General features: G+C 38.4%; 1 protein-coding gene across 2 annotated transcripts in view; it reads left to right on the top strand.

Annotated features, from left to right (window-relative positions):
- The window catches only part of LOC134350481 (echinoderm microtubule-associated protein-like 4), a 259,312-nt gene that overhangs the window by 142,724 nt on the left and 104,573 nt on the right, over positions 1 to 12,015 (top strand). For both annotated transcript variants that reach the window (XM_063055692.1, XM_063055693.1), the window contains 3 exons: positions 2,079 to 2,201; positions 9,654 to 9,679; positions 10,910 to 10,942. In XM_063055692.1, coding sequence (XP_062911762.1) covers positions 2,079 to 2,201; positions 9,654 to 9,679; positions 10,910 to 10,942 — 182 coding nt within the window. The remainder of the gene's footprint in view (positions 1 to 2,078; positions 2,202 to 9,653; positions 9,680 to 10,909; positions 10,943 to 12,015) is intronic.

Genomic DNA, 12,015 nt, shown 5'->3' with positions numbered 1-12,015 from the left:
ACTTTTAACAAAAGGGCTTTTTTCATCAAATATTTAAAAAAAAAATTTGGTTAAAGATGCATTCAAATTATATAAAATGAAAACACTGAAATAAAGTAGTTCACACACTTGCCCTTTGCCATAGGTCTGGCAATTCCATTTGCCATAGCAACATTCTGCCCCTCTGTTGCACCTCATTGCTCTTGCGCTGTGCTTGATGCTGAGTTCAGCAGCTGAGATGGGTGTCAGATGTCTGATCTCCAGTCCATCTGTTTTCCATTAATATTTCTATGAAGATGCACTGTACATGTGTTTAAAATCTGTGTAGCCATCTATTGTTAAGTAATTGTTAAGAGTTGATCCAAAAAATTGGCAGTTTTGTTTTAAAGTTCTTGTTAAACATTAACATATTATTCAGGACCTGTTGGCATACAGCATGCATGAAAATGTACATTTGTCTTTTCTGGGCTTTTACTTGAAAGCAGACTGCATGTTACTACATTTTTCAAACTGGCAGTTTGCCATTCTTTGTCTGCTTATAAATGGTGAAGTATAAGCATGGTTTCTCGTACCACGCTTCTTTCATATCTTTGACTTGCATGACTGTCATTTGTCTTTGTCGTCTTAATAGAACTACATGGGACAAGGGAAAAACATTCCTTTCCAGTACTGGACTATTCAGTTATCTTCAAAGCAATATTATAAAAATGTTTCTGAGTAAAGTCATGGCAGAAGTGCAGCTAACCTAAATCCATTTAATAGGTTAATCCTTTCGGTACTTCTATTCAATCAATTAAAATACAGTTTGAACAAGAAAAATACAGATTCAAGGTTGTTTTGCAGCCAGAGTAGAACTTGCATAATGGGAAAATTCTAATTCCTATGGCTGTTCTTAATTTTTTAAATTTTTGATAAGCAAGCTTCATAATTAAGGGACTTAAGGGTTAAGGAATTAAGGGTTAATTAAGGAATTAATGGGGAAGAGGTGGGTAGATGGAGCTGAGTTTATGGACAGATCAGCCATGATCTTATTGAATGGCGGGGCAGGCTCGATGCCTATTCCTGCTCCTAATTCTTATGTTCTTATAACCTATTGACATATAAACTTGTTTTCTCTATAAAGGGAGAATGAAATGATTGAGAGTTGCAGAAAGAAGCAAATAAACTTGCTGTACCTAATTTCATTTTTAAGCAGATGTTTTGCAAAATTACAAGATGTAATTATTTGATGTAGCCAGTGATAATAGGTAATATTTCATACTTCTGTTCTATCATGTCACTTATCTTCAAGTTACAAAGGGAAGTCAGACAGTCAGAAGGCATTTTAACCATCATATTATTCAGATATAAACCAAAATCTTCAAAAAAAAAGGCATTTCATTAGTAAGGTGAATAGTTCGCCATAGCAGTTAAGCCTTTGCATTGGAGATGAATGATGAAAAGCCAAAAATCAATTTTATTCAAAAAATTATTCAGAATGAATATGCAAATTAATCTTCCTGTAAATTAACCTTCAACTGTTCTTCATTAATAGTTCACCAGATTTAAAAGATATGACCTAAAATTAAACAAAACATTCAGTTACTTTTCCTTCAGACTTTTATTTGAAGTATAGACAATCACTTGTTTTATTCCAGATTCTCTCCATATAAATAAACTAATGTTAAATGTTCTATTGATGTGTTATATGGCATTGGCTTTTACCCTAGTCAAAAAAATATTGTGTTCAAAGAGCTTGCTTATACTGAATTAATCAAATCTTAACCATTCTTAATCAGATCTTGAGCAAGTTATTTTTTGTTGTTTGAACATGTAGTCCATTTTGTTTGAAGGTGCATAACTTTAGATCTCCAATTCGTATTCATTCAATTCATAAACTTATAATTAACTATTTACTGTCTTAATACTTGTTGCAGCATTACTGTTGTGGCTTGCACTCTTTTGGCATTAACTTAAAATGCTAGATTAATCTAACTTTTCATTTGTCTAGCTTCGAAGACCTTGCTTCCACTGCTTCTGCTCCATTGCTTTACTTATTTGAAGGATGGTGCAGTATTTGTTCATGTGCTATGGTAACAGATGTCCTTCAATTTTTTCAGTCTAAAGCGAAGTTCAACAATTGAAAGGACACAGAGCAGCAGCTGGGAAGGTTCGGATGAGAATCGTAAAACAACGAGAGCACATTCAACATCTAAATTATTAAAACATAAAATTACAGATAAGTAAGCATTATATTTTGTGTACTAAAAGATATTCCCTTTAATAAAAGGATTAGAAATGCAAAATTTGTGTTTTAGAAAATTGGATATTTTGAGATGATCAGATGTCAGTACCTTGAAAAAAGGTAACAACCAGCTTTTTAATTTCAATTCCCATTCCCGTTTCGATATTATGGTCCATGGTCTCCTCTTGTGCCAAGACGAGGCCACCTTCAGGTTGGAGGAGTAACACATTATATTCCATCTGGGTAGCCTCCAACTTGATGGTATGAATATCAATTGCCCGTTCCAGTAAAATAAATTACCCCTTCCCCTTTCCTCTATTCCCCACTTTGACCTTTTACCTCTTCTCACTTCACCTATCACTTCCCCCGGGTATCATCCTCTTCCCCTTTCTTCTATGGTCCACTCTGCTCTCCTACCAGATTCCTTTTTCTCCAGCCGTTGACCTTTCCCACCCATCTGGCTTCACCTATCACTTTCTAGCTAGCCTCCTTCCCCTCCCCCGCCTCCTTATTCCAGCATCCTCCCACTTTCTTCAGTCCTGAAGAAGGGTCTCAGCCCAAAATGTCAACTGTTTATTCATTTCCATAGATGCTGTTTGACCTCCTGAGTACCTCCAGCATTTTGTGTGTGTGTGTTGCTGAGAACCTTTTGAGATCTTTTAAAAGATGAATTTGGTGGAAAAGCACTTAAGTAAAATAGTTTTGCATTTTACCTTTGTTCTTCTAAACTGTGATAGATCTCAACTGGATAGTTTATTTAGTGGTGTCAGTAATTATTAAACTGAATGGCATTTTTAATGATTTGGTATTTAGGGTCACTGTTAACATTATTTGTATTAATTGACTTAGTGTCTTACACCACCGCACATCAGGTTGAGCTTTAGAATTTGCTGGGCATGATTTGAAAATATTTAATTCAACAGAAATTTTAATTATCTGTTTCAAAGATGTTTTGTCATTATTCCCTATTTTGATTGTAGGTGCACTTGGCTTAATTTTGGGTGTTGAGTACACATGCTTTAATTGCGTGCAGATATAAAACAATTTACAACTGCATGCAATTAAAGACATCTGTAAATAGGAATTTATTAGTTATAATTGATATTATTTTTGTTACTCAACAAGTATCATTGATAACTCCAAATTGGGTGTACAGATTTACAGTTGAAAAGAGGGTTTTATGACCAAATTGTGGCAGGAAAAAGAAGAAAATGGCAGCAGTTGTCAAATTTAGCCACATCGAAAAGACTCGAACCTTTCTTTCTTTTTAAAAGCTTCAAGTTCTCATTAATCCATTTCAGCATGGGCCCAAAAGATCATCATGTTATCTCCTACCTAACATCTTGCTCACATTAATTGGACCTTACAAAGTCTCTGCGGGCTGCAGGCAAAAGTGAGGACTGAAAATTTTAAGTGAAGCCCTGCATGGAACTGAAACAATTTTTTGCTGATGCAATTATTCTTTCACTTCATTAACATTACAGTGTACTTGCTTTGCATAAATCAACAGTAATTGTTGATGTGATAAACGGAAAAATTTCTTCTTATATTATGAAGTAATTCTGAAATTGGGGCAATTATTTGGAAGGTATAATCGGAAATCAGTTCTGTACAAAATGAATTGTACATGTATCAACTATGCTTTAGACCAAAAGAAGGGAAAATATATTGAAATTATGAACACTATGTTAATTTCAGTTTAACGAGAACATAAGATTCATCGACTATGAAAACAAAGTGTTGCAAATACTCAACAGATAAGTCTGCATCTGTGGGAAGAGAAAGAGTCAACATTTTTGATCTGTAACCATCAGAATGGAAGAAGAGACAAAAGAAGCTTGTAAAGCTGCAAGGAGGTTGGGAGAGGGAGTTCTGATGGGGTAAAACTGGGATGATTATGGAGATTAGCTGTAAACAAGATTATCTGATCAGTGAGTGAACCAGAGTGGTTAAAGAGTGAGAATCTTGACAAAAGAATGTGGGCAACGCGCATAAAAGTTGCTGGTGAACGCAGCAGGCCAGGCAGCATCTCTAGGAAGAGGTACAGTTGACGTTTCGGGCCAGGACCCTTCGTCAGCACTAACTGAAAGAAGAGCTAGTAAGAGTTTTGAAAGTGGGAGGGGGGATGGGGCTCCATCCCTCCCCCTCCTGTCTTCTATCACTTTGGATCTCTCCCTCCCCCTCCCACTTTCAAATCTCTTACTAGCTCTTATTTCAGTTAGTCCTGACGAAGGGTCTTGGCCCGAAATGTCGACTGTACCTCTTCCTAGAGATGCTGCCTGGGCCTGCTGCAACTTTTATGTGTGTTGCTTGAAATTCCAGCATCTGCAGATTTCCTCGTGTTTGCGTTTTTAAAAGAATGTGGGAGTCAGGAAACAGAGCAGGAGGACAGGCCCATGCTGAGAAATCGATTTACCTGAAGGTGTAGAGTTCAGTATTATATTCAGAGGGTGCAATGTGGCCAGATGAAAATCAAGGTACAGTTCCTCAAGTTTGTATTGGGCCTCTGTGACAGTACAGAAGAACACTAACCAGTGGGCAAGACTGGGAATGAGATAAGAAATTAAATGCACGGGTAGCAGAAAGCTCAGGGTTCCCTCTGTGGAGTGAATACCAGAGTTCTACAAATTCATGCAGAGTTCAAGAGGTTTGCTTGCTTTAGCTACCAAATTCCACCTTATCTGTGTGTTGGCATAGTTGATCACTGATTATTCACTTCCTTTTCTAATTCTCTTTGTCTCAATGTCAGATGACAGGCTGGCTATTAACATTCATTTACAAACCTACTGATGTGCAAAGCACCACAACTCTCCAGAACCTTGCCTCCCCATAATGACTGCATTCCATTCTCCAAGTTACTTTGTCTTTGTTGTATTTGCTCCATTTTTGAGATAAGGTCACAGGTCCTCCACTCTAAACTTGAATCACTGAAGAATGCTCGACAGCTGTGGCAGGGCTTGAATGCTGTCACCTCCTACCAAGTGACATAAACGTCAATAAGGCTTCACTCCCAGATGAGCTTAAGGCTTTTATGTTCGCTTTGACCATCAAAATGTGGAGGCACCTTGACAAACTCCTGCAGCTCCCAATGACCTGTGATTTCAATCTCTGAGGCCGACACAGGAGCATCCTTTAGAGTGGCGAACCCACAGTCTAGATGGAGTACCAGGCCAAGTACTAAAGACCTGTGCTGATCAACTTGCTTGTGGTTTCACCGATATGTTTAACCTCTCGCTTTGGCAGTCTGAGGTACTGACCTCCTTCAACGAGGCTTTAATTATACCGGTACCTAAGAAAAATGTGGTAACCTGCCTCAGTGATTATTGTCCAGTAGCACTTGCATCCACTGTGATAAGGTGCTTTGAGAGGTTGCAGATGAGACATAACTCCTGCCTGAGAAGTGCTTCAGTGCAGTCTAGTTTGGCTACCTTCACAGCAAGTCAATATCAGATGCCATTTCATTGGCTCTTCACTCCATCCTGGAACATCTGGACAGTGAAGATGCATACATCAGGTTGCTCTTCATTGATTACAGCTTGGCAATCAATACCATTATCCGCTCAAAACTAATTAATAAGCTTCAAGACCTAGGCCTCATTACCTCCTTGTGCAACTGGATCTTTGATTTGCTCACTTGCAGAACTCAATCAGTTCAGATTGGCAGTAATACCTCTTCCACAATTTCAAACAGCATCGACTGTGTGCCTAGCCCACTGCACTGTTAACTTTATACCTATGACTATGAGGCTAAGCACAGCTCCAGTGCCACATTTAATTTTGCCAACAATACCACCGTCGGCCAAATCAAATGTGATGATTCAGCATATAGGAGGGAGATTGAATATCTGGCTGAGTGGTGCCTCACCAACAACCTCTCACTCAATATCAGCAAGACTGAGGAGCTGATTGGTGACTTCAGGAGGGGGAAACTAGACGTTCATGAGCCAGTCCTCATTTGCAGCTCAGAGGTGAAGTGCGTCAGCAACTTTAGGCTCCTCAGTGTTGTTATTTCAGAGGGTCTATCCTGGGTCCAGCATGTAAGTGCAATTATGAAGAAAACATGACAGTGCCTCTACTTCCTTCGGAGTTTGCGAAGATCTGGCATGTCATCTAAAACTTTGACAAACTTCAGAATATCAAACACTTCTCATATGTTAAACTTGGCCACAAAACCAAGTGTGGTGGAGAGTCTATTGAATAGTTGCATCACAGCCTGGTTTGGAAACACCTGTGCCCCCAGAAAATCCTACAAAAAGTAGTGGATACAGCCCAATCCATTAAATGTAAAACCTTTCCCACCATTGAGCACATCCACACAGTGCTGTCACATGAACACAGCATCCATCATCAAGTGCAGCACCATCCAGGCCATTCAGTCTTCTCGCTGCTGCCATCAGGAAGAAGATACTGGAGCCTCAGGACTCATCACCACCAGGTTCAGGAAAATTTGCTATCCCTCAGCCATCAGATCCTGATCCAGAGAGGACAAGTTCATGCAGCTTCACTTGCCCCATCATTGAACTGTTCCCACAACCTATGGACTCACTTTCAAGAACTCTTCATCTCATGTTCTCAATATTTATTGCTTATTGTTGAGGTCAATGTCGGCATGGTTTCCTTAAGACCATAAGACACAGGAACAGTTAGGCCATTTGGCCCATCAAGTGTTCTGCTATCTCCCCTGTGGCTGATCCATTTCCCTCTTAACCCCATTCTCCTGCCTTCTCCCCATAACCTTTCACGCCCTGATTAATCATGAACCTATCAACCTCTGCCTTAAATACGCCCAGAGATCTGGCCTCCACAGCCACCTGTGGCAACAAATTCCCGTATATTTAACACTCTCTGGCTAAAGAAATTACTCTACATTTCTGTTCTAAATGGATGTCCCTCTGTTTTGAGGCTGTTCCCTCTATTCCGAGACACCCCCACCAAAAGAAACATCCTGTTTACATCCACACTATCTAAGCCTTTCAACATCCAGTATGTTTCAATGAGTTTCCCCCTCATTCTTCTAAATTCTAGCAAGTACAAGCCCAGAGCCTTCAGTCACTGCTCATATGATGCCCTTTCATCCCTGGAATCATTCTCGAGAACCTCCTCTGAGCCCTCTCCAATGGTGGCTCATCCTTTCTTAAATAAGGGGCCCAAAACTGCTCACAATACTCCAAGTAAGGCCTCATCAGCGTTATAAAGCTTCAGCATCACTTCCTTGCCTTAATATTCTAGTCCTCTTGAAATGAATGCTAACATGCTAAACATTGTATTTGTCGTTCTCACCGCCGACTCAACCTGCAAATTAACCTTTTGGGAACCTACACGAGGACTCCTAAATTAGTATGCTCCTCAGATTTTTGAATTTTCTTCCTGTTTAGAAAATAATTATGCTTTTATTCCTTCTACCAAAGTGCATGACTGTACACTTCCTGATATTGTATTCAATCTACTACCTCTTTGCCTATTCTCCTAATCTAAGTCCATCAACAGCCTCTCTGCTTCCTCAACACTACCTGCCCCTCCACCTATCTTCATATTGTCTGCAAATTTGGCCACAAAGCCATGAGATTCATCAAAATCATTGGTACACAATGTAAAAAGAAGCTGTCCCCACACAGACCCCTGTGGAGCACCACTCATCACCAGTAGCCAATCCGAAAAGAATCCCTTTATTCCCACTCCATGGCTCCTGCCAATCAGCCAATGCTCTATCCATACCAGTATCTTTCCTGTAGTACCTTGGCCTCTTGTAAGGGGAAATCTTGCCTGTCAAATCTGCTTCTTAGAGGAAGTAACACACAAAAGAGAGCCAGTGGATGTTGTTTACTTGCATTTTCAGAAGGCCTATGACAAGGTGCCACACATGAGGCTGCTAAACAAGGTAAGAGCCCATGCTATTACAGGAAAAACACTAGCATAGATAGAAGAATGGCTGACAAGAGTGGAAAAGTGGAAATAAAGGGTTTTTTTTCCAGCTGGCTGCCGGTGACTAGTGGTGTACTGCAGGGGTCTGTGTTGGGACTGCTTCTCAAGCTATATGTCAATGATTTGGATGACACAATTGATGGTTTTGTGGCTAAGTTTAACATATGAGAAGTGTTTGATATTCTGGGTCTGTATTCACTGGAGTTTATAAGAATGAGGGGATTCTCATGGAAACCTATTGAATATTGAAAGCAACACACACAAAAAATACTGGTGAACGCAGCAGGCCAGGCAGCATCTATAGGAAGAGGTACAGTTGACGTTCCGGGCCGAGACTCTTCGTCAGGGCCCAAAACGTCGACTGTACCTCTTCCTATGGATGCTGCCTGGCCTGCTGCATTCACCAGCATTTTTTGTGTGTGTTGCTTGAATTTCCAGCGTCTGCAGATTTCTTCGTGTTTGTGTGAATATTGAAATGCCTAGATAGAGTGTGGAGTAGAGGTTTCCTATAGTGGGTGAGTCTAAGACTAGAGGGCACAACCTCTAGATACACAGACATCTTTTTAAAATAGAGATATGGAGGAATTTATTTAGCCAGATGGTGGTGAATCTGTGGAATTAATTGCCACATTCATCTGTGGAGACTAAGTCATTGGGTATATTTAAAGTGGATGTTGACAGATTCTTGATTAGTAAAAGCGTCAACGTTTATGAGGAGAAGGCAGGAGAATAGGGTTGAGAAGGATGATAAATCAGCCATGATTGAATGGTGGAGCAGGCCTGATTCTAGTCCTATGTCTTAAGGCTTTATGGAGATATTCCCCTTCTTTGCATCTGTACAAATTTCCTTTATCTATTGTATCTGACAAAGTGTGCTCTGACTTAAAGTGTTGACTCTGTTTCTCAAACTATAGATGTGACCTGACCTGCTAAGTATTAACTGCACTTTCCATTTTTTTCTTTAGATTTCCAACATCTGTTGTTTGATTTTGACATGAGAATCATTCCAATTCCTCTGTGTCGATTTAGATTTATGCCTGTTGCATTACCTATAGAATATTGCCTACATAAACAAATAGTAATCTATTAACACAATTAGAAATTAACTAACTCTTGTAGGTCATAATTAGTTTTAGTTAAATCATTTCAGTTCAAACGCCAAGTTTTTTTTTAACTCGGTAGGTCTCAAGTAATGAAGGTGGAATTCAAACGACAGGGGAGAATATGGGCGGACCATTAAACCCACCTCTGTTTCCCTGCTGCAAGCATTTACAAACCCTTTCATAATATTTTAACAAATGCTTAACTGATTCGTTTCTGCTGCTTTGTACCAAAGCTGTTTACGGGCAAGTAATGCTGACCATAAAGTTTCTATTAACATATTTCTTCCAATATGCCTAATTCCTTCTAATAACTTGCATTGATTCTCATTGTCAAAAGGTAATGCTATATATAATCTGTGTTTAATATATAATCTGTATGAGTATTTAATTTGAATTTTCACCTGATTTGGTTTTTCTTTTGCCAGATCAAAGGAACCAGTTATCAGTCAAGGTAAATGCAAAATATATTTTAAAATGACATAATATTAGCGTCTTTCTTGATGTTTTTCTGTCTAGAAATTCTTTGAGGTTTTCTTTTCCACTTAAGTTTTTAATTAAATTAAGTTTTTCATAATGCACTTTTTTCTATTTAATATGTGTTTGTAGTTTAAATTCATGGAGAGTATTAAAATACTATGAAAACAAAATAATGAAAAGAATAGAGAAAAATTGCATAGTTGAAGTGTTAGGTGTTGCTATCAAGTATGACAATTGTTTTACTAATTCACTTCAATAAATATCAAAAATAATTGTCCATAAAAGCAGTATATTATCCCAAGTTTCTCATTACAATTGCCCTTCTATTCCTTTCTCACTTTGGAATGTTATGGTAGGTTTAATATTCTTGCAGACTTTGTTTTTGATTGAGAATTTAGTCACATCATAAATTCTGTTTAACTCTGGCTGGAAAAAATGTGCACATGGATTGAAAAATGTAACATGTAATGTTTATAATAAATAAAATTAGAATTGGGAATTTGGGTGCCAAAATGGATTGTTTTTACTATGCCTGGACACTGTTGACACATTTAAAAAGCTAGAATAATCGTAAGAATTTTTATCATGGAGATAAAAGATAATATGTTGAAATTCCCCTGAAGCTTAACAATCTGTGATCTGATTTGGACTCTAAAGTTGGTCTTTTTTCTAAACAGCACAAAAATTTTGTACTTTGGGAAAATGCCAGAAAAATAAGAATATTTTAAAATAAGCTTGTTGTTCTATTGGAAAAGTATCAAATTTACTTTACATAATGAAAAAGGTGAAGACAGGTCCCTGTCAAGATAAGGAATCATGTTATTCAGATCAAGTAAGTAAATGTGGGATATGATTTCTGAGTAAGACGGGGCATATATACTCATTTTAATATTGGTTCAGAAGTTCAGGAAGAACATAGTTATGAATTTGTAAAGATCTGCTCAGCAGGCTTGAAAATGCCAAAACATTGGATATTCAATTGCCACAGTCACTGGATTGCTAGCAGATTACCTTGATATGATAAATCAATTTTTCTCATCTTTAGTTTTTCTTAAGCTACAGCTATTGTTTGCTGTTTTTGCATTCATTTAATTTTTTTTAAGTTAATTTTGGTTTCTCAGTAACATGGGAGGTAGTGATTTATTTTTTTTTTTGCTTCTGTTACAATTTGTTTTAAGTTGCTTTATCTCTGTCTTATGATCAGCCCAAAGTTCACGCCGTGGAGCGTACAGCCAAGGTAAGTTCTGGCCAAGCAGCAGCCATTGAATTTTTTATTTTTCTGACTTTGGCTTCCGCAGTACATTTGTGCAGACTGGTATGTTGGGATCACATGTCTCACGAGAGAGTATTCATTGGCCAGGAATTTAAAACTTTACTGACAAATGGAATGTCCGATGCACATTTGTGGACTTTCATTAAAATTTAATTTGAGCCACCCAACTATCCACATGTTTTGTTGAAGAACTAAAATGTATTGCAATAAAAATTCAGAAATGTATATGTTTGAATATCTATCAGGCACGAATAGGATAAACAATGAATTAACAGAATAGTTCTAGTGACAAACCATGTGCTTACTGTAATACAGTATATAAATGTACTAGCCAAACTCATTAGCATATTGAATGGTAGGATTAGATCTGCATGTACTTGAAAATTTAGAATGAGCAAAGAAAAATTGATGGGGTCATCTCTCTGTGTCTGTCACTGTCACTCAATTTTCCCCTACTCGCCCTCTCCCGTTCTCCCCACGCCCGCTCGTTCCACTCCAGCTCATCCTCTGCCTCTGTGCACAATAACTTGGGGCCTGTTCCTGTGCTTTATTGTTCAATGTTCTAGATTACATGATATGTAACAGCCAGCTGTATAATTAGAAAGTGAATTGGACGTGCTTGAAGCAAACAGAATTCAGTCAAATCCTGTATGACATGAGGGGCATTCCCTCTCGCCCCCACCTCTGCAATTCCCCTCTTTGGTCCATATTTAGTCCAAGTTTGTGAAGAGGTTCAGAGTTGAATGATTCTAGCAAAATTCAAACGTGACATTTGTGAGCAAGTTATTGGAGAGTAAGCGCTGGAGCTGTAAAGTATTTCTGATGAAAACTCTGTAGCTTTGATGATAAAGTGTGGGTGGTTTGAATAGGAATTTAGCCAGAACTGATTTTGTGAACAAACGGCAGATTTAATCTTAAACACAAGATGCTGGCAATCCAAAGCAATACACACACCCAAAGCTGAAAGAACTCAGCAGGTCAGGCAGCATCTAAGGAAATTAATAAACGGTCAATGTTTCGGGCCGAGACACTTCTTC

The sequence above is a fragment of the Mobula hypostoma genome, chromosome 8, assembly GCF_963921235.1.
Source record: "Mobula hypostoma chromosome 8, sMobHyp1.1, whole genome shotgun sequence".
NCBI classification, from domain to species: Eukaryota; Metazoa; Chordata; class Chondrichthyes; order Myliobatiformes; family Myliobatidae; genus Mobula; species Mobula hypostoma.
Note: the sequence above shows the minus strand (reverse complement) of the source record. Positions and strands in the feature narration are given on the sequence as shown.